The 23821-nt window shown below is 40.0% G+C and overlaps 1 protein-coding gene across 17 annotated transcripts in view; it reads left to right on the top strand.

Moving 5' to 3' along the window:
• The window catches only part of zbtb38 (zinc finger and BTB domain containing 38), a 143608-nt gene that overhangs the window by 81827 nt on the left and 37960 nt on the right, over window positions 1-23821 (top strand). For 5 of the 17 annotated variants that reach the window (XM_043702816.2, XM_087993292.1, XM_087993293.1 and 2 more), the window contains one exon: window positions 18074-18166. The exons of 2 other annotated variants lie outside the window; for them this stretch is intronic. In XM_043702816.2, the coding sequence (XP_043558751.1) occupies window positions 18164-18166 (3 nt within the window). In that variant the 5' untranslated portion in view covers window positions 18074-18163. 10 more of the 17 variants (XM_087993295.1, XM_043702821.2, XM_043702820.2 and 7 more) reach the window with 10 other exon arrangements.

Genomic DNA, 23821 nt, shown 5'->3' with positions numbered 1-23821 from the left:
CATTGAGTTCATAGGAAACAAAGGCAGTTCTCCATTTTGGACGATTGTTCTGCTCTTTATCCATAAAGGTTCGTTCATGCCAGCTTCTGACATTTGAATTTCATTTTGATTTTCCGACTGCAGGTGGTTAAGCCTGGTGGATGTGGTTTTCCAGTCAAGTTGGTGATTGAACAGATTGTTTTCTAGCCCCTTTTCCCATACAGGATGAACAGAGAGAATTCTGAGTAAGCTGCTCAGTTGTAAAATCAGCTGAAACGCTCTCTTATTCCAAGATTGAAATGACTGTCAAACTTCATCATCTATGTGTTGGTCTGAAGCTAGGGACTTCAAAATCTCTCAATTCTTTGCAGTCACCCCTCTCCAGTCCCCACAGGATTCATGTTGTGTAAAGGTTGAACTCTCTGGGTAGATACCTTGTACAGGACACCTTTTCATGCGGGAATGCTATTGCACATCAGCCGACTTGTGGCCCTTGACAAAAGTGAGTGCTTACAAATAAACCTGTTGGACAATAACTGGTGTTGTGTGATTTTTAACTTTGTACACCCCAGATCAAAACCAGCATCTCCAAATCATAATCTTTCTTACATTAACTCTTTAAATTGGGTACTCTAGGCCATTCCACTTATAAAGCCCACACTCCATGGTGTGTATTGTCTGGCATGAAGCATCAGCTAGGTGCACCAGAGAGGAGAACTTGGGCAAATCTAATGCCTGTAATAGATCCCACTTTCATTTATCCTTCCAATCATACCCCATGTATTCACAAAGGGAAATCCGTATGGCAATTGATAATATTGGATTGAACCAGTTCTTGAACGTCTGAAAATTATAAACCAGCTGTGCTGTCCTGTAGAATTGGAAAGCAGTGGCAAATCTAGATTTCTTTTAGAGATTCAGAAGTACAGTAAGGAGGTTAGGGTGATGGATAAAACACAATGAAAATAAGTAACCAATAAACCCAAGTTATAGCATTACTATAAAACTACAAACACGTTGACTTTACAATGAGACTTCATGATGAGGCATTCTCAACCATGGAATAATTTAGAATTACAGTGAATGATAAAACCTGCTATAGTTAGTGGGAAGAGAAACAAATCTCCACAAAGGTTATTTTCCCTTGGCCCGACAACTGAATCGTAATGTTACATCGTCAGTCTCTCTTATTTGGACTGCAGCAATGAACAAAGGGCATCTGTGAGTTTCATTTCTGTTTCTGCTTGTATTTCAAAGTTAAACCCTGACTCTGAACTTTCTGCAGTCTTGCTGGTGATTTTCACAGACTGTTGCACATCTGCTCCTAGGTTCCCTCTAATTCTTCTTGCTGCTGTGTGGATCTCTGAGGCCTGTGCACAGCTGCAGCTTTCAGAATTGGAAGCCTATGTGCACACTGATCAGTCTGCAAGGAGCTTCTAAACAGTTGTGTGGCCACATTGTCTAGAGGGAATATTGATCTGTTCCAATGGATTCTGATTGTTTTCCATAATGCACTTAAGGGATTTGGGCAAACTGTTAGCCATCCATTTGGCTTCTCTCTCCTATTTGATGGAACCTGAATGATTTTATGACTCTAACAATTGGTTTCCTTTCTTCCATTCGTTGAGCTCTCTTTCAAGCTTTCCTTTTTATGGGTAAAAGATTAAGTGAAAGAGTCCATGGATTCCTTTTTTAAAAACCATGGATTAATAACTCTGGTTCCTTTTCTAGTTAAAGAGAATTTTTTGCTTCATTGGAATTTTTTTAAAGTTACCCTTTTAAGCTGAAAAGGTCAAGAAGATACCTGGATATTATTCATACGCCATCAATTAAATTGTATATGGAACAGACTGGTATCGATAATCCTTGTGAATTCATTTTAAAAAATGTAAGAAGCCTTCAAGCCTAAAACATACCAAACTCTGCTCAAGTTGGTACAGGGTAGAACCATTATCAATTCAAGTACAAATGATCAATCATGAAATGGAACATCATCAAATAAGAGACAGATGTTATGTGATCTTAAAGTGACCCAAAAGAGAAAGAGGAGGCTACTGAACTTTTTTCTAAAAGCTTGTTAGGATAAAACCCAATGAAAATAAGTAACCCAAGGTAAAGCATTACTATAAAAACTACAAACACTTTGACTTTACAATGAGACTTCATGATGAGGCATTCTCAACCATGGAATAATTTAGAATTACAGTGAATGATAAAACCTGCTATAGTTAGTGGGAAGAGAAACAAATCTCCACAAGGTAACCCCCAGAACTCGGTGTATGAAAGAACTAGATTAAGAACAGTATAAACTTAGGAATCTATTTATTGAAAAATTAGAAGTCTTGTCCTCAAACATCACCACCTCTGGTGGAATATTTTGTGTCATAACTGAGAGGGAAGACCTTGGAATATAAAGTAACAACATAATCAGTAATAAGATTCGACATTGGGAAGTAAAATAGTTTCTTTGATGGTCTTTCGTATTACAGTACTGTATACCAATCACTCTGTATTACTACAGTACTGTATACCAATCACTCTGTATTAAATGTTAATTTCTGTTTAACAATAAAATTGTAAAAGTTGACCAATCACTTTCATTGCCACTCCATTACCACCCGATGCCTGGAGGAAGAACACCTCATCTTCCACCTCAGAACACTTCAACCCCAGGGCATCGATGTGGATTTCACCAGTTTCCTTATTTCCTCTCCCCCCACCTTACCCCAGTTCCAACCTTCCAGCTCAGCACCATCCTCATGACCTGTCCTACCTGTCCATCTTCCTGCACCACCCTTCTCTCCGACCTATCGCCTTTATCCCCACCTCCGTCCGCCTATCGCACTCTCAGCTACCTTCCCCCCCCCAGCCCCACTCCCCTCCCATTTATCTCTCCATCCCCAAGGCTCCCAGCCTCATTCCTGATGAAGGGCCTTTGCACGAAACGTCAATTTTTCCTGCTCTTCAGATGCTGCCTGACCTACTGTGCTTTTCCAGCACCACACACTTGACTCTAATCTCCAGCATCTGCAGTCCTCACCTTCACCAATCGTTTCATGTAGCCTTCCGTATGTAATTGCATAAATTACCTCTCTCGAGACTCTTTAAATTGGGAGCATGTTTTCGAAAATCATGTCCCAGACCCTTTTTTATTATATCTGGGATACTTTATGGCCTAGCTAACGCCTTTTTTTAAAAAAAGGCAAGCTATTTGGAAGAAGGTAATATTCACCAAAGATTTATTTAGCTATCTAACTTGAAAATAAGTGTTTTGAGATCTGAGTAAACTTAAGTGAGAGGGATTATAAAAGGAATGTTTCTGATCTGGGTTAGCTCTAACCAGGGATTGAGGGCCATAAATCAGTTTATGCTTTACTTTCCTCTCAAACTAGTTTTACATTATAGATGAATGGTTCTCATTCCATTAGCTGTGCTCCTAAATGTAAAGCTGTGGTCTCAAGAACTAGGGGTAAAAGCTCTCCAAGTATATCTATGAATGTTAGCGCCCTGGGTTTGGCCAAGTGAAGGAAGAGGTCTACCTGAACATTTGCACTTTCGGCCTCCACGTAAGATGGCAGATAATATTTTTAAAAGACTGGTTTACATGTGGATGTAGCAAAAAAGTAGAAGGACAAGTCAGGTGTCTCCAGTAACAGGACGCCATAAGTTGATATCGCGGTAGAACTATCAAGATACTTTGCCCATATCTGGGCCACCGCTCTGAGTAACATTCCTGCTGTGTCTCTGGATTTGTCCTTGTCCCTTTTCACTGTGAAAACTATCAACATTTTGTACAAAAAGTCTTTGAAAGGAAAATAACATTGCGATACAAGCAGTAATGGTTACTGCATTCCTTTTATTGTAAACACTTTGAGGCAGGCTGCCTTCTAACACTATGGATACTTCACTGGGAAAGTGGTTTTACATTAATCCTAAAGACCACTATGCGTCTAAGCCTAATGATTACTGAGCTCTGCATTTGAATGTTTAAGCTGTTTTTGGTCATTGTTGTATTACAGAAATTACCATCAACTGACTATCAGCCAATAAGACTTTGCTTCTGGCAAATGGAAATGATGCAATGCTAATCCGTTGTTTCAGGGGGTAGGTAGTATCTAAACTAAAGTCGCGTTTTGGGTTTGGTGACGTGTTCAGGAAAACCAAGCTGGTATCCAGGAATATCCCCCACTGTTGTTACACGGGACTGTTGACATCAATTCTTACAACATCGATTCTCACCTTGCACTTCTAGAGTTCAGGAATAATTATTGAAGCAAAATGAAACAACGTTAAATACATAACACTGGGTGGAGTTCTGTGCTGCTTTGTTTATGAAAACAAATGTGCCAATGCGAAATGTAAAGGAGGGAGGTAACTCAAAGCAGATACAAGTAGTGATTAGCCACTCTTGAAAGGGAAACTGAGTTGCCCACAAAGAGGGAATTTGGACATTGAAACTGATTTTCAATTGACCAGTTTTGAGGAAATGTCAGCCTTTTCAACGTAATATCAGCCAATGTTTTTGATATGTGTATTTTTCCTCCTTGACAACATATAGTTAATTAAATGCTCAGTTGCATCACTGCTATTATGGCATTAACCTAAAGAAGATTACAGCTATAATAACATGGCAATTGAGAACTGGGTGGGAAACATTTTTTTGAGAAGCCTCTCTTTCCCCACCACCACCCCCCTCCAATGTATGTTGCTAAACTCTCTCAGTAGCTACTTAGGCCACAAAATTTTACCATTTTTCATACAGTAATTATTTTCATGCTCCAGACCAGGAGTAAAGCAATCATAATGTCAAATAAAATCTGCGCTTTATATTTGATTGTCTTTGCTTTTTGTTTTTTTTTTAAAACTAATCATTTAAAAATAATCTAAAGGAAGTAGAATTTCACAATGCACCCGGGTGTTGTGAGGCCGTGCAACCCTGCAAAAATTTGCAATGCTCTCTGTTTCCATATTAAATATGTTCTGTAAACACCAATGACTGCTCATGTGACAAGAGATCTGCCTGTGTGGTTGTTGGTACAGAAATAGACCGATTAATACAGCATCGCAGCAGAGAATTTGAGGGACTGAAGGTTTTTAAGATTTTTGCTTTTCAGGGAGAATCTCAATGCTCAAACATTTACTTCAGAATTCAGCAAAAGGTACAAGATTTGTATTAAATTGCATTTGGTGAATGTGGCCAAGGATTGCCTGTTTCTGTCAAATACTTCCACCTAATGGTGATGCTCCTGCCATCCTTTTTTATTTTTGCACTGCATTTGCGATGAACTACAACTGGGCTTTTCGAACTGAGCTGTAAAGCAGACTGACTGGACAGGAAGCAGCCAGCTAAACGTGTGGTGTGCATGTTCTCCCATCACTGCAGAATTTGGTTGCACTGCCTTTTATTTTTAATTTGGTGATCGGGGCTCATCTTGCATCATCAGTGCATGACAACAGCATTTTACTGTTGCCTCCTATCCATCTGAATCAGCACCATGTAGTTGACAGCTACTGAATTTAAGGTGAGCTGCCCCTCCCCCTTCCCTAGCTATGGTGCAGTATACAACAAGACTAAGCTTACTACTGCAAACCAAAAATGGCAGACAGGTTTAATACTGCTTCTTTTACGAACGTGCCATGTATTGATTACTGTGTCTGATGTCCTTGTGTTTGAAATGTGAGTATGTAAATACCATGCAGTACGTTGCCTTGACAGCACCAGTGAGTATAGTTTGGACTGTATTACAACATAAAGTAAAAAAGCTTTTTAATTTTTAAAAAATTGCTTAATATAGCTCAAAATAATAGATTACTGAAATACCATCCATGTCCCTTAGTGACTCTGTTTGCAATGAGATTTTGTTTGTTTTTAAAAAAAATTTATTTCCCATTTGTAATGCCAGTCGGTACTGCTGGACAACTCTCCGTCCAAATGTCGTTTCTGTTGGTATTTACCAGAGTTTGTAGAATTGAATTTGTAGATCCAGGTTTATGATGCAAATAGCAGATGTAACCAGTCTATTTTTAGCAGTAGTGCACATTGTGTACCACTGCTTGTATGTTTCTGACTCGTCTTTTTGGCAGTGATATCATGGGTTGATTCTCACCTAGTGTGACAGGCGGCCTTTGCAGTAGTCAGCCTCTGAGCCCTGGGAGAATGGTTTTCGCGCAACAGCTTACACAGGTTTGCAGACGGGCTATTTTTACAGAACAGTCTTGGTGACGATCTGAATTTTCAGGAACACCATTTCTGCGAGAAACACAAGTGCAACAACAGCTTCCTGCACTGGAGAGTTTTGATATTTTTTTTGGAAAGGTAATTACGGCAGTTGTCCAGTGTTTTTTTAAAAAAATTTCTTGTTTGAAATTTGTAAAAATATTGTATTACGTTTGATGCTTTCTTTTTTCTTCTCCTCACAAATAGATTTTAGCATGCCTGGCGCATAATGTTTCTCCTGGTTGATATTTACGTACAGCTTGCTTTTTATAAAGAAAAAATATTTTCGCTGTGTTTTCAGCTAAGGACGTTTATTGAAAGTGTCTGATTACTCATCAGAATTCACAGTTATTCTATTTTACTCATTCATCCTATGTTGATGTACATAAGCACTGGAAATAGGGGTGGGGAGGGGTTATTACATTTAATTGTAACAACAGCAGAAGGTAAGGTTATGCATAATACTGAGTATGCTGTTGTTTAATGACCTTTAGCATTTTGGTATGCAGCATTTTCATCAGAAACCTTTTGAAGTGTCATTTTCTTTTAAAAAGAAAAATCTGCAGTGAATCTTGGAGGAAAAAAAGGAGGAAAAGTACCTTTGAGAAAACTATTTTCCATTTTTGTGTAAAATGTTGACTTATCAGAAAAAATGCTTTACAGGACATGTATTTCTAAAACATGAGCGCATCTGTGAGGCTCTGCCATTCACTCTCTCTTAGTTTTCAATGGCTCTGAAAAGACTATGGTGCTGTATTTGACAGTAAATTCATAATCGAAACTGTGAGTCCACATATTAATTGTGTCATTCCATATCTTATTGTTCATTTGATTCTAACCAGCCTGCTGTTCTCCAACACTAAGTACGAGGTGAAGAGGTGGAAGTCATACTAAAAATAGATGCGCTAAATTATCGTCACTGAAAGCTGTTTTCTATCTGATTTCCAACCTACATACCTGGAGCATGAACAGTTTATGAAATCAATTGCTTGGCTATTAGTCACTGCTGAGAATACAACATGCTTCCCAATAACTACTGCATAACGACATGTTTCTTTGACAACCACATTCCGTCAGCATGAACAGCTCAAACTAGCATTGGCATCCTGGGATTCTTCCTTCATCTACCTTTTATTTTAAGGTTTGACTTTATTCAGTTACCGACATTCATCTTTGCGCTCACAGTTGACTTGGCATTGCAACAGAAAATTTGGAGTATGACTATAATTTTGCATTAAAATTTGAATGTGTTAGGAGATCAAGACAATAGCAGGCGATGCCCATTTAGGGCGAATTTGAATTTTGGGATTGTGCGGTATTAAATGCATTTATACATTGTGAAGTGAACAGAAAGACCAAACCTTCAATTTTGTTTTTAAATTAATTTTTCACTTTTAACCGTACAATTTGTGTTTTGGTATCTAGTACAATTTGCATTCTGATCTGTCTAGACTATCCTTCTGGATACAATCCAAATAAAGTGCTAACTGTTTGCAAATGCAATAGAATGCAGGGCGGTAAATACCATTCAGTGCTGATCAGTGCTGAAAATACTTGAGCTCTTGAACAGGTTTGTTAAAAGTGAAAATTAAATGGTGCTTTCATAATACCGGATAATTTAGATTGTAAAGCTTCTCTAATGCTGTTCAGTGCACGTACTGAAATAAAAATTGCCCTATTTCACTTTAGAGGACATCCGGAGTATAGAGTGATTCATTTTGAATTCCTAGCAGCAGCCATTTTACAAGTAGTTTATATATATTCTGTATTTCTGCAGTTGGTTTCAAAATGGCTGTTTTCTGTTGTGGTTGAGTGTTCACAGTCTTCTGATATGCTGTAAGAAATAGGAATTATTGAACTTGTCCACTGACCAAATCAAGTAACATTCTTTAAATTTAACTTCCAAAATAGCTTTTCCTTTTAAGTGTTAAATCAACAGCGATTGTACTAATTCCTAGAAGTATCTTCAAAGAATGATATGGTTTTTCTAAGTAAGACTTCAAAGATTACGAAATGGCTGCGACCTTCAGATGGGTGGCATAATAATGTTGCCGACAGATAACTGGCAAAATATTTACTTTTACAGTTATAACATGACAATAAATAGGGTTGTTGCAAGAGAATCACCTTTCAAATGAAAGACATTCTAATCTAAATTTTTCCTTTTCTGTATCTATGCTATGTTTTGATTGTAGTAGCAGAGTGACCTACTTAATTTGTAGATCCTGAAGTAGATTTTTAAAAAAAATATCCATGTTGCTTGCTCGTTACTTCAGGGTATAAATATGCTGGTCAAAAACAATAAACTTACCTATAACATTTTGAGAATTTGTTCAGAGGCGAGCTGGTGGGTAAGAGAGGTAATAGGTGATGCTAATCAAATGAGTTGATGAGCAGATTGCATCAAAACCTTAGCTTCCAAACCCCAATAATATTTAAGCAGTGTTTGGACACTGGAAAAGCTGAATTGATAGTTCTGCAGCAGTACTGTGGAATCAGGTCATGCATAGCATATGTTGCAATGTTGTGCTGAGCAGAGCATTTGCAGTTACAGCAGAATTCAGCACTTTTTTCAGTAGAATTTAGACCACATGTGAACTAATAGTTTATAGTCAACCTCACGTGGTTTGAATGTGTGCACAGACTCTCTATTCTTCTGTCTGAAAAGACATTTGTTCCTTTTGTGTGGGTAATTGTCTCCTCTTCCACAGCAATCAGGTATGAATCTTGGTTGACACTATATGACTCAGCGCTAGTGGGAACTGTTGTTGTCATTGACTTCAAAGATTTACATAAATAGACTTTATTTTTTCTGTACAAAGAGGTAACTTCTCTCTCACTCTAGTAATTTCTCCCACCACACAGATTTTAGTTGAGGGGGGTCATGGTACTAGATTTTAAATGGGAGGGATCATGGTGATCTATTTTATTCTGAAACTGTCTGTGAGAGGTGGTCCACAGGAGAATTTTAGATCCCAGTTTTTCTGCACACACATTGCTACAGAAGACGCTGAACAAAAACAGCTCTTAACCCCAGCATACGGCTGAAGTTGAGGAACTCAACAGGATAGGCTGGAGAGGAAAGACCCTGGGAGTTGAAATTTTCACAAAACAACTATTTGCTACATTAAATATAAATGCAATTTTAATATAGAATGGAATAGGGGCTTTTGATAATTCAATAATTTCTGCAGCAGTTTTTCTTTCAAAAAAGATGATTATCTTTCAGTTACAGAGTAACTGTAGTAGTATGAAATGTTGATAAGGATCAAGAATGTTTCTGGGCTTTACAAGACCTTGGATTTCTTGCGGATTTTTTTTTAGATCATTTTGTGTATAATAGGAACGAGGAGGTGTATTCAATCCGTAGTATTTTTAAAAGGAAAAAAATAGACAGCTAAAACACAATTAACTCAATGTTTTCAGGAACTTCAGGGTAAAGTCTGACAAGATTCGGATGTGAATATAGGAGGATTGGTAAGTAAGTTCGCAGATGACACCAAAATTGGCAGTGTAATATATAGTGAAGAAGGTGATCTCAGAATATACCTCAGAAGGACTTTGATCAGACGGGCTGAGAAGCGGCAGATGGAGTTTAATTTTGATAAGTGAGGTGTTGCATTTTGAAAAGGCAACTCAGAGCAGGAATTATACACTTTATGGTAAGATCCTGGGCAGTGTTGCTGAACAAAGAGACCTTGGAGTGCAGGTTCATAGTTCCTCGAAAGTGGAATCGCAGGTAGACAGTGATAAAGAAGGCATTGGGTAAGCTTGCCTTTATTGGTCAGTGCATTGAGTTTGGAAGGTGCGATGTTATGTTGCGGCTGTACAGAGACATTGGTTAGGCCACTTTTGGAATACTTTATTCAATGCTGATCTGCCTGATATAGGATAAATGTTAAACATGAAAGGGTGCAGAAAAGATTTACAAAGATGATTTCAGGGTAGGAGAGTTTGAGCTATAGGAAAAAGCTGAACGGGCTGGGGCTGTTTCCCCTGACATGTCAGGGGCTGAGGGGTGACCTTACAGAGGTTTGTAACATCATGAGGGGCATGGAGAGGGTAAACAGCCAAGGTCTTTTCCCAGGGGTGGGGGAGTCCAAAACTAGAAGGCACAATTTTAGGGTAAGAGGGGAATGATTTAAGAGAGCAACGGTTTCTCGCAGAGGGTGGTGTGTGTATGGATTGCACAGTCAGAGGAAGTGGTGAAGGTTGGTACAATTACAGCATTTAAAAGCCATTTGGATGGGTACATGAATAAGAAATATTTAGAGGGATATGGACCAAATGCTGGCAAATGGGACTTTGTACTGAAGAAGGAACAAATTTACTTTCTCAATTAAGTACGTCACTACAACAGTTACTTTCTTGTTACTATAGTTAGAAATATATTTAATCCTTTATCCATTTTTAGGTAAATTTTCTACTCCATAAATGATCATTCAGTTAGTCAAATTTGATTGTAAGTTTTTACCAATTTTTAATTCTAGCTCCATTGTTTGTGACCAGGTTCTTTTTGCCAAAATGTAGCAGACAAAAAGGTAGTAGGGGTGGTTTTAACTTTGGGTAGTAATATGCCATTGGCACCCAGAGCGCTTTAGGGAACATCTCCGAGACACCCGCACCAATCAACCAAATCGCCCAGTGGCTCAACATTTCAACTCCCCCTCCCACTCTGCCGAGGATATGGAGGTGCTGGGCCTCCTCCACCGCCGCTCCCTCACCACCAGACGCCTGGAGGAAGAACGCCTCATCTTCCGCCTCGGAACACTTCAACCCCAGGGCATCAATGTGGATTTCAACAGTTTCCTCATTTCCCCTTCCCCCACCTCATCCTAGCTTCTAACCTCCAGAAACTCGATCCCCTGACCTGTCCGGACTTGTCCGACCTGCCCAGCTCCTTTTCCACCTATCCACTCCACCCTCTCCTCCCTGACCTATCACCTTCATCTCCTTCCCCACTGACCTATTGTACTCTATGCCACTCTCTCCCCACCCCCACCCTCCTCTAGCTTATCTCTCCACGCTTCAGGCTCTCTGCCTTTATTCCTGATGAAGGGCTTTTGCCCGAAACGTCGATTTTGCCTGTCCTCGGATGCTGCCTGAATTGCTGTGCTCTTCCAGCACCACTGACCCATAACTACCTATCTAGTCTTAGAGTTATAGAGATGTACAGCATGGAGACAGACCCTTTGATCCAAATTGTCCATGCCGACCAGATATCTGAATTTAATCTCATCCCATTTGCCAGCATTTGGCTCATGCCCTTCTCAAGCCTTCCTATTCATATACCCATCCAGATGCCTTTAATATGCTGTAATTGTAACAGCTTTCGCCACTTCTCCTGGCAGCTCATTCCATACAGGTACCACCCTCTGCATGAAAAAGTTGCCCCTTAGGTCTCTTTTATATCTTTCCCCTCTCACATGAAACCTATGTCCTCTAGTTCTGGACTCCCTCTAATGTTTTTTGTCCCTTTGTATTTCTCAACACTATCTATACAGACTCCACATTGTCAAACCTAATATCCTTTCTCACTATTGTGTTAATTTCCTCTTTTTTTTAACCAGCAATGCCACTCCACTACCTTTTCCTTTTTGCCTGTCCTTCTTAAATACTGAATACCCTGTGACATTCTGTTTCCGTTCCTGGACACCCTGCAGCCATGTCTCCGTAATCCCAATTATATTGTACACGTTTACATCTATTTGTGCAATTAGTTCATCTACTTTATTGCAAATTTGCCGTGTATTAAGGCACAAAGCCTTCAAGCTTGTCTTTTTAACATTTTGTTTTGCTCCCAATATTTTTATCAATAGTCCTGTTTGAATTTTGTCTTCAGTTTCTCTGCCAATCACTTTTCTTCCCTTTTTTTTCTACCTTTTTTTTGTTTTTGTCCTTGCTCCCTCCCTCCCTCTGACTCCTTACATAGGCTCCCATCCCCCTCGCATATTAGTTTAAACCCTCCCCATCCGCTCTAACAAACATTCACTCGAGGACATCAGTCCAAGTCCTGTGAGGGTGTAACCTGTCCAATTTGTACAGACTAACAAATTGCTCCCCATCCAAACCCTCACACTAAGGGAGTTCCAGTCAATATGGGAGAAGTTAAAACCACCCACAACAACCCCCTAATTTTCACCAAAAAAGAGAAAATGCTGGAAAATCTCAGCAAGTCTGGCAGCATTTGTAAGGAGAGAAAAGAGCTGACGTTTCGAGTCTAACTGACCCTTTGTCAAACCCCCTAACTTTCATATCTTTCCACAGTCTGACTACATATCTCTTCTTCTGTCTCCTGCTGGCAGCTGGGAAGTCTGTAGAAGATCCCAGCATTGTGACTGCACCCTTCCTATTCCTGAGCTCTACCCATAATGCCTTGTTTCAAGATCCCTTCAGGGTGTCCTCCCTCAGCACAGCTGTGATTTGCTCCCTAACCAGTAATGCAATTCCCTCACCATCTGGCATATCTCCTATGAGGTTAGCTAGGCCTAAACTACTGTGATCAGACTAAGGTAGGGTTAGGGGAGTCCAAAACTAGAGGGGTATATGTTTAAGGTGAGGGGGAAGGATTTAATAGGCACCTGACAGGCCACTTTCTCACACAGAAGGCGGTGCATATGTGGAACAAGCTGCCAGAGGAAGTGATAGAGGTGGGTATAATTACAACATTTAAAAGATATTTGGACAGGTGTATGAATAGTAAAGGTTTAGAGGGATAAGGGCCAAATGCAGGCAAGTGGGACTAGTTCAGTTTAGGAAACCTGATCTGCTTGGATGAATTGGACCGAAGGGCCTGTTTCCATGCTGTATGAGTCTATGACTGTACAGTCATAAAGTGTGGACTGCAGCAGATTATATAGCTCCACCCAGAGGCAATCACAGCTATAATGGACAGGATTTCAAGCGTGGAATTCAAGCAATTGAATCATACCTAACTTTTCGTTAAAAAACGTTTAATTTTATACAAGTAGAATGTAACATAGCAACAAAAAATGTACAAATAGGCAAACCATTTTTGGCAGTGACGTGGTTAATTCAACATATAGAAGGCTAATGCTTTGAAATATGATTTACCCATGGAAACTTTAGTATTCCCTGGAAGTGTTGGCCACTTCTTGAGGTGGTTTATTTTGACTGGACTCTTGATCATATAGTTCAGAAGTATTGGGAAATTATAAATTGCATGTTGCAATGTAGGGGATGTAAATGATCAATTTAGCAAATTAGAAGATTATGATTATGGAAATAGTGAGTGTACGTAATCCATGAGTGTCAGAGATTTCAGTTGTCTGATCCTAATTTTCATATTTAATTATAGCAGCTGCTTCATTAAATAGCTGTTGTATGCCATTCTTACAGAACATTGACAGTTCTGAAGTGAACGTAATTACAAAGATGTGTCCACATGACAATACATGGTTGTGAGTGTACTTTGGCATACTGAGTGATAGAGCAATTTGCATCTGTATGCATGTCTGAAAATTAGAGATTATAAACTGCTGAGCAAGTTTGGCCCCATATGCTCAGTGCAAGCCCAGAAACTTCCCAGAAATAATACATCCTCCAGCCGATGCTGCAGATGATTGTTTCAGTTTCTGCCTTCACAGAATATAGTTCAGGTTATCATAGAAACATAGAAGACAGGAGGAGGCCGTTCAGTCCCAAAATCTGGTTCTACTATCCATCATGATCATCCATCTCAATAGACTGTTCCTGCTTTCTCCCTCATACACCATTCATCCAGGTGCTGTATCCAAACTCCTCCATGAAATCATAATGTTTTTACCATCAAGATCATTCTGCCCATCCTACTCATGTTGACTCTAGAAGGAAGTATCACCTCACTCTCATCATGTTAATAATTTCCCATGTTTCTTTATCATAAAGAGAAAGCTGATTTCTCTTTTTAAATAAAAACCTATTGCAGATCCTGCTTACACTGCTGTTGTTAGCACAGGTATGATTTGGGTTTTTAAGAAATGGCTGTACCTTTCTCTTCATTCTTCCCACAGTCAACTTAAATTACTCTAGCTACCAAATTGCTGACAAATCAAACCAGACTTTTGCTAATTACTTTCTCAAAAGACTCCTTAATTTTAAATATCATTTGCATTATTTTCTATTCTAGTATCTCAGATTCTCTAGTTTATTTGGAATCTCTCAGTACTCTCTCTTCCCCCATAAATTTAATGTCCTCTTTTTGATGTTGGGTGTCCAAAACTGAATACAGTGTTCTAACTCTGACCTAACCTTTTTTTTATGCATTTACTCTTTAAATTGGGTACTCTAGGCCACTCTACCTATAAAGCCCACATTCCATGGTGTCTATTGTCTGGCATGAAGCATCAGCTTGGTGCACCAGAGAGGAGAACTTGGGCAAATCTAATGCCTGTAATAGATCCCACTTTCATTTATCCTTCCAGTCATACACCATGCATTATAAAGGGAAAATATTATCAATTGCTATACAAATGATACTGGATTGAACCAGTTATAAACCAGATAAAAACAATGACTGCAGATGCTGGAAACCAGATTTTGGATTAGTGGCGCTGGAAGAGCACAGCAGTTCAGGCAGCATCCAAGGAGATTCCTGATGAAGGACTTTTGCTCAAAACGTCGATTTTGCTGCTCCTCGGATGCTGCCTGAACTGCTGTGCTCTTCCAGCACCACTAATCCAAAATCCAGTTATAAACCAGTTCGACTGAACTGAAGAATTGGAGAGGAGTAGCAAACCTTGTTTTCTTCTTGAAAATCAGAAGCACAGAAAGGAGGTTAGGGTGATGAATAATCTAGATGTGTGTACAATTTTTTATTGACTCTACAACCGAATCGACAAACTCTTCATACAATTACAGTATCAGATGATAGTGTGGGCAATGGCTAAAGCAAGTCGTCTCAACATAAAACTGGACGCTCTCAATTAAAGACACTGCAAGCAAGGCAGTGATGAAATGCAAAGAGACCAAGTTTGCTACAGGTCAAAAGTCAACAGGGATCAGTCCAGACCTGTTGTGCATATTGAACAAAGGTGCTCAACCTTCACAATAGAAGTCGTTATGACCCAAAACCTGTCAAGAGGTACGCTGACAGAACAAAAGGAAAAGACATTCTGTTTGCATATTCCCTAGCTTCAGACTCCTTGGCACCTTGTATTGACCACAGAGAAGGTGATATGTGCACCTGGGATGACTTGGCCTAACCTCATTGGGTGCTGTGGCCCCTGCCTAGTCACCCCATTTTGGCTGAAGCCAGAGAATATTCCAGAAGGGCTCAGAAAGGGATAAGAACAAACATCTGGTGACAATTCTGTGCAAAGAATCAACCAGCCTGCTGAGACCTGCAACCCGTGGTGATGGAAGGAAGATGTGCAAGATCCACCTTTGTATCAAAGAAAACCCTGAATTTCCCTGTTGACAGAACAGCCGTATCATTTTCACCAGCGCGGGTAATATGTGATTTTTCAGGTAGTTAGCCTAATTTGGGGAAAAGTATGTTGTGCGAGTCATTTCCTTAACATGCAAGTGTTTAAACAAAACTAAGTTTTACACCCACAGTACTTTTCTTTTGTCTCACAAAGTAACAGTCTCAGGGTAAACACATTTTTGGGTAATAAATTGATCAAAGTGTCTGTATAGAATATTTCACAGGCATCAAAAGGTAGGTATTACAAACATTTATTCTTGTGTACTGTACCATCAAGGCTAATTCGCACAACCTAGAATTGCTAGATCTCTGATTTTGATGATTACTCATCTCTGAAACGTGATAAAAGACTACAATTGTGAAGTGTTTAAACAAAAAACTTGTCACCTTCCTTAGGCTCAATATTCAATCTTATGAATACCCTTACAAATTCTTCTCAATAGTCCTGATTGCATATGTTGAGTAATTGTATGTCCTACTTGTGAGTTCAGTTTTTTGGTAGAAGCTACAGTTTTGATTCCACCAATTTTGCATTAATTGTTTTAAAATTATTTCAGTATATTACTGTAAAGACATTTTAAGTTGCTTTCCTGTTGCAGTAGACACTAAAGGTAGAAGTTCCTTTACAAGACTGAAAGATTACCAAACCTGTTTTGCAGCCAATTAAGAACTTTTTTGAAGCTTAATCACGGTTGTGGGAGATGTGATCCTTCACTACTGTATTTTAAGGACGTGCTGTAGTTGCGTTCCAGTGAAACTTTGTTTAATAGAAAATCACTTAATAAAATAATGGGGCCTATGGGAAAAGTGGGGCTTGGGGTAGACCAGCAAAAACATCTATAAACAAAATGAACATCCTTGTGGAGCTGTTATTCACAAGACAAGTGAATTCATGACTTTTCAAATAATTCAAAGGGATCCACTTGTTCTGACATTACTCATTGATCTATGAGATTCTTCATCAGACTGGACATTTGTTTTATTTTGAAGTACTCTGTTTCTTTGACCACGTGTCTAGCTATCATGCCATTGTCCTGGTTTTATCACTACTTTTGGATTATTGTTCCACTTTTTGTTCCTCTGTTACCCTCACTGAGACAAGATAACACTGATTAGTCATTGGTCAAAAGTTAACCTTTTTGAATTCAGCAAAATATCATAAACTCAGCAAAGCCAGTATCACAGACTGCAAGGCACAATAATTTAGATGTGTAGGTACAGCTGTCTCTTTGCTGTTCTCTGATTTTGCTGGGGATGTGGAAATAAAGTTAGTTGAATGATGCGGTTCTGAGAAAGGGTCACTGAACCCGAAATACTAACTTTGATTTCTTTCCACAGATGCACCAGACTTGCTGAACTTTTCCAGCAATTTCTGTCTTTGTTAGTTGAATAATGTTGATTACAGGAAATTCACATAGCAAGTCCTTTCAGTGCAGTGGACATAACCAAGATGACCAGTGAGGAACAGATGGCTTTCCTTTTTCATTTTAAGAATTAAGGAATGATTATGCACTTTTTTTTGGAATTCCTGAAGTTGATTTTGAGGAAGTTTTGAGCAGTTTAAGATTGCTCCTTGCACATGCTGTGTTTGAGTACTCAGTAAGGGGGAGATGATGGCCAAGTGATATTATCACCAGTCTGTTAATCCAGGGATCAAGTAATGCTCTGGGGAACTGAGTTTGAATCTTGCCACAGCATTGATGGAATTTGAATTCAATAAAAATCTGGCATTAAAGAGTCTAATGATACATTGTCGATTGTCAGAAAAAAGCCCATCTAGTTACCTAATGTTCTTTGGGGTAGGAAACTGCCATCCTTACACTTGGTCCGGCCTACATGTGACTCCAGACCCACAACAATATGGTTGACTCTTAATTGCCCTCTGGGTAATTAGGGTTGGGCAATAAATGCTGGCCTAGCCAGTGATGCCATCATCCTGTGAATGAATTTTTAAAAATTACATGAAAAGTACTAACGGTTTTATCAATTGTGAAGATCACTATTTGCTGTTACAGATAACTGTGGGCAATCTTCTTTTAGTACTTTTTCTACTGAACTTCATGGAACAGTCAGTCACATGGTTTATGTCCAAATCCTTTATTCAAACTCAACAACAGTATCTTAAATATTTCTTCAAAATCCAGTGTGGTTAGTTTAGCTCCATTTTCAGGTGTTAATAGATTTTACTTGAGATATTGTGTCAGGAAGCTTGCAAAGCAAGCTGCCAGGGTTTGAAATTAAAATTACTATTGAGGTTTGAGCTTTTTCATACAATGTTTCCCATATATACCGAAGTAATCACTCAGCTATGCGTTGGCTTGTTTGTAGATGAGCTGTAGCCCCTCTTAGGTTTTGAAAGCAGCGTAGTTGATTGGGATTTCTTTGGTTACACAACTGAGAAAGATGTTTCCATGTGATGTACATTCATTTGAGTTTTCCTACTTTTCCAGCATCCATCAGTTGGAACTAAATTTGCTGCGCAAGATGCAAATTGCAAGAGGTGCGAGCAATCTGATGACGGCTACAGGGATCTCTGAATCATGGTACCAATATTCACTCTCCTTTACCAATGAGATTAAAGAATTGAGAAATAAACAGATAAATTAAATGTCAAATCCAGGTAGAGAGGGAGGAAGAACATTTGGATTAAGAGACATAGGAGTATGTGGTTTTGGCAGTTTTTAATCTCTCTGATTCAGTTCTCGTTTGAAGGAATGAATCTCTACACTTACAATTGGATCAAACTTTTGAACCAGCTGAAGTTTGTCTAGCAATCATAACAATTAACATGTTAAAACAGCATTTGTACTTTTGCTAAACTTCACTTTCTAAGGTGAGTAAGGTTAAGATGCAATTTACCCCTGCAATTCTGCACATTGCCACTATTGTCCTGCACATTTTGCATACTTTTTTTCAACCAATCCTGGTTCAATATTGTATGCGCACAAGTGTGGAACAGTAGCAATTATTGAAGCTAGACTCAAAACTGTAGCAAACAAGAAACCGAGGCTCTTATCACTTCCTCTGGGCCAAAAGTCCGGGGTTAAATCCTACCTGCTCTAGAGGTGTGCCATAACATATCTGAACAGGTTGATTAGAAATCACAAAAAGAGGAATTTGTGCTCAAAGTGGATTAAAAGTGATTTAGTTATAGAATCCCTACAGTGTGCAAACAGGCCTTTCGGTCCAACAAGTCCACACCAACCCTCTGAAGAGTAACCCATGCAGACCCATTCCCCTATACCATTTTTTACCCTGACTAATGCATCTAACCTACACATCTCTGAACGCTGTGGGCAATTTAGTATGGCTAATCCACCCTAACCTGCACAATTCTGGATGTACCTTCATAATGTACCTTGAGGACTGTATCCAGTTCTGGGCACAGAGACTGAATTGTTAGAATGAGGATAAAGAATTCTGAGCTAAACTTAGACTCAAATGTTGATTCCGAACAGTCCAAACTGCAGTAACTTGAAACCTGAGTAGCGTTCACACCTGGACCTTGTCTATGCCCAAAACCCCTTCCGGCTTTCTGGTAAACTAGTCATGCATCTGGCTGGTGGATAATAGGCTGCCAAAAAAGGCACAGGGATTCAGATGCTGGAAATCTGAAACAAGCCTCCACAGAAAATGCTTGGTTTTCAGCTGGTCTGGCAGCATATATGCATAGAGAGAAACCCAAATTTACATTTCAAGTCCAGTATGACTCATCCTCAGTTCTGAAGAATAGTCATACCAGACCAGAAATGCTGTTTCTCTCTCCACTGATGCTGTAAGACCTGCTGAGTTTCATTTTGCCACTGCAGCATCACCTGCCAACAATCTCTATTGATCAGGACTCATATTTGACACTTGGACATTTCATGCCACCACAAGCCTCACTCTCACATTTTTAAAGACTAGCAACTATTTAACCTCAATAGCCACATCACCCAAGCAGATTGAAGGACTAGGGTGTTGCAAAATGAAAGCTACTAAACCAGACAGGACAATTGTGCTGACATGGTTTTGGCTAATCTCTTGTTGCAGAGGCTGTGGTCAGCAGAGGTGCTCAAACCATTAAAGCTGATGGTAGGAACAAATTGCGGCAGATGCTGGAATCTGTACTGAAGACAACAAATGCTGGAGATCACAGTGGGTCAGGTAGCATCCATAGAGAGAGAGCAAACTAATGTTTCAAGTTTAGATGACTCTTCATCAGAGCTGAAGTGAATTGTGGGGGGACAGCATTTATGCTGTCAGGGAGTGATGGTGGTGGTGGAGAGAAGATGTTAGTGATTGGAATGTGAGAATGGCAGAACAATGGTGTGTTTCCTACCAGAATTGAAAGGACAGTAAGTGGAATGGGGAAGGGGAAGACATGATAACAAGCTAAAAGAAAGGAAAGAAATGGTTCACAGTTTAAAGGTGTTGAACTTAATATTAAGTCCAGAAGGCTGTAAAATGAGGTGTAAGGTGAGATGTTGTTCCTCCAGTTTGCGCTGTGATTCACTGGAACACTGCAGCAGGCTGAGGAAGACATGTGAGCTTGCGAGCAAGATGTTGTGTTAAATTGACCAGCTACTGGATTCCTGATGAAGGGCTCCTGTCCGAAACGTCGATTTTTCCTGCTCCTCAGATGCTGCCTGACCTGCTGTGCTTTTCCAGCACCACTCTCATCTTGACTCTAATCTCCAGCATCTGCATCCTCACTTTCGCCTAGCTTTTGGAAAGTCAGGTCCTGCTTGCACACAGACTGGAAATCTTCTGCAAAGAGGTCACCTAGTATGCGTTTGGTTGTGGACCACGTTGGGTGTAGCGAATACAATTCACAAGATTGGAGGAGATACAGGTGAAATGCTGCTTCACCTGAAAAGACTGCTTAGACCCTTGGATAGTGAGCATGGAGGTGGCGAAGGGGTAGGTGTTGCACCGTCTGCAGTTCCATGGAAAGGTGTCATGGAAAGGGGGGGGGAGGGCGGGTGGCGGGGGGGTGTTGGTGGTTGTGGAATGGACTAAGGTCTCCTGAAGGGAATGATCGCTGTGAAGTGTACTTTGGTAAGTGTACACTTTGGTAAGTGTAATAAAAAGATGGGGTACTGGGCTAATGGTCGGATACTTGGTAGTGTGGATGAGCAGAGGGATCTTGGTGTCCATGTACACAAATCTTTGAATGTTGCCACCCAGGTAAATAGTGCGGTGAAGAAGGCATATGGCGTACTGGCTTTTATTGGTAGAGGAATTGAGTTCCGGAGTACTGAGGTCATGTTGCAGTTGTATAAGACTCTGGTGCGGCCACATCTGGAGTATTGTGTGCAGTTTTGGTCGCCATACTATAGGAAGGATGTGGAGGCACTGGAACGGGTGCAGAGGAGGTTTACCAGGATGTTGCCTGGTATGGTAGAAAGGTCGTATGAGGAAAGGCTGAGGCACTTGGGGTTGTTTTCATTGGAGAAAAGAAGGTTTAGGGGTGACTTGATAGAGGTGTATAAGATGATTAGGGGTTTAGATAGGGTCGACAGTGAGAATCTTTTTCCACGTATGGAGTCAGCTATTACAAGGGGGCATAGCTTTAAATTAAGGGGGGGTAGGTATAGGACAGATGTTAGGGGTAGGTTCTTTACTCAGCGAGTCGTGAGTTCATGGAATGCCCTGCCAGTAGCAGTGGTGGACACTCCCTCATTATGGGCATTTAAGCGGGCATTGGATAGGCATATGGAGGATAGTGGGCTAGTGTAGGTTAGGTGGGCTTGGATCGGCGCAACATCGAGGGCCGAAGGGCCTGTACTGCGCTGTATTGTTCTATGTTCTATGTTCTAAGTGTAGACTGGGAGCAAGGGGAAGATTTGTTTTGTGGTGGAATTCTGCTGGAACTGTCTGAAATAGACAGACAGGGGCTGGAAGAACGCAGCAATTGTGGGTGTAACCCTTCTTCAGGACTCACGGCGTTGTGGCAGTGAGAAAGGGACTCACTGAGTGGACCTCTGAGGGATCACAGCGGATCCTGAAGAAGGTTACACCCAAAACGTTGACTTCACCACCTGATGCTGCCTGGCTTCCTGTGTTCTTCCAGCCTCCTGTCTGTCTACTTTGGATTCCACTATCTGCTGGTTTTTTTCTGTTGTTGAAAAATGTGGTGCTGGAAAAAAACAGCAGGCCAGGCAGCATCCGAGAAGCAGGAGAATCGACGTTTCGGGCATAAGCCCTTCTTTTTTCTGTCTCTAACCAGAGTTGTCTGAAATGGCAGAGATAATGGTAGGGTCTTACTCAATTGTCAGTGTGACAATCCATTTCTCTCTTTGTCTCTACACACATACACAGACAGAAATGACACCAGCAGCAGCATTCAGTTTCCAAAAGGTACCACAATTGTTAAATCAGCTTTGCCAACCTATTGTGATCTTGATTCCCACTGGAAGTGCGAGGATTATCATGTACAAACCTAACACCCTCCACAATGTGGCTTCCAGCACAAGTCTCTTGAGAAATGTGTACACATTTGAGTTGAAACTTTATTGCTGGAACAGCACAGCAGGTCAGGCAGCATCCAGGGAACAGGAGATTCGACGTTTCGGGCACAGGCCCTTCTTCAGGAAAGGGCCTGAAGAAGGGCCTGTGCCCGAAACGTCGAATCTCCTGTTCCCTGGATGCTGCCTGACCTGCTGTGCTGTTCCAGCAATAAAGTTTCAACTTTGATCTCCAGCATCTGCAGACCTCACTTTCTCCTCGAAGAAATGTGTACACATCCCTTGGATGTCATTTTTGGACCCTCCGGTAATGTCCAAATCCCAAACTGAGTTTCAGAGAGGTGATCCTTTATAGAGATACACAACAACAACCAGAACAATGGCATTCATACAGCGCTTTCAAAACAAGAAAGGATGCCTGGGTACACCACAACTGCATTATCAGGGAAAAACTGACACCCAGCCAAAGGATTATATTCAAGCCTACTTGTATGAACGACTGATAAGAGAATAAATTACTTGAGAATTAAATCTCTATGTACAATTGCCTTTTTTTTTATCACTTCCAAGTTCAACTGTCCCTGAGAATTAACAAATTCTAACTTATACAATTTATTCAAATATATGATGCATTTAAGTGCTGTATGAGCTGTTTAAGCTGACATTTCCAAAAGCATTTTTGTTAAATGCAAAAATTGCTTAATCAACATTTTGGTGCTTATTGGATATTTTTAGGAGCTTAGACTTGTGCATTTTTGGAAATCAATATGACAACACTTCTTTGTTTGTTTCAGCGAAACGTATTTCATCAGATGCTAACACTCAAGTTTTGTGATTCTTAGAACTTGTTTGTTTCATCTTGTGAGCCCAGATAAACAGAGAATGTCATGACTGTGTTAAACTAATATTCAGCACTATATTGTATTGCAAGAGGCATGTTTTAATAATTAAATCTGCTTTTTAAGACTTTGTAATGCACTGCATAATGACATGTACATGCACTGTTCTTCATAAGATCTGTGTAAATGATATTATTACATTCCCATTTGTTTTTCTATTAAAATTTATAAGATTGAACTACTTTTGGACAATAGCTTTAGTTTAAGGTCATATAAAGGAAATGTGACCTATTCTGCAGTCTGCATGACAGTAAACCTGGTGTTTTGATTGTTGGAGATCAAAGGAAGGATTAGATTGTACTTTATCACTTTAAAAAATGGTGACACAAGAGTTGCTATTGTCTCCAAGGAGTGACTAAATCTTAGGAGCAAATTACTGTGGATGCTGGAATCTGTAGTAATTTTCCCAAGTGACTAAATCTTCCCAAATCCCAAAAAAGGTGGTGTTGTTGTGAATAGTTTCTAAGATGAAAGAAAGTTGAGTGCAAGGATAACCAATCAATATTTCTACCTGAATCAGGTTGGTTGTGTTCTTTTACCTTGCTATGGGGAAGAGGGCAAGTTTGAGATCCAGTTAAACTTGATCAGAGGGCAGTGGAGGCCCAGTCTCTGGATTCATTTAAGAAAGAGTTGGATAGAGCTCTCAAGGATAGTGGAATCAAGGGTTATGGAGATAAGGCAGGAACAGGATACTGATTAAGGATGATCAGCCATGATCATATTGAATGGTGGTGCAGGCTCAAAGGGCAGAATGGCCTACTCCTGCACCTTTTGTCTATTAAAAACTTCCTGACAAATGAATGTGCAGATGAGAGAAGTTCTGTATGATCAGCAGAGGCAGCACTTTCTC

The sequence above is a fragment of the Chiloscyllium plagiosum genome, unplaced genomic scaffold, assembly GCF_037043375.1.
Source record: "Chiloscyllium plagiosum isolate Xiang-an unplaced genomic scaffold, Cpla_swu_hap1 HiC_scaffold_13, whole genome shotgun sequence".
Taxonomy (NCBI): domain Eukaryota; kingdom Metazoa; phylum Chordata; class Chondrichthyes; order Orectolobiformes; family Hemiscylliidae; genus Chiloscyllium; species Chiloscyllium plagiosum.
This window is presented reverse-complemented; position numbering and strand designations above follow the sequence as displayed.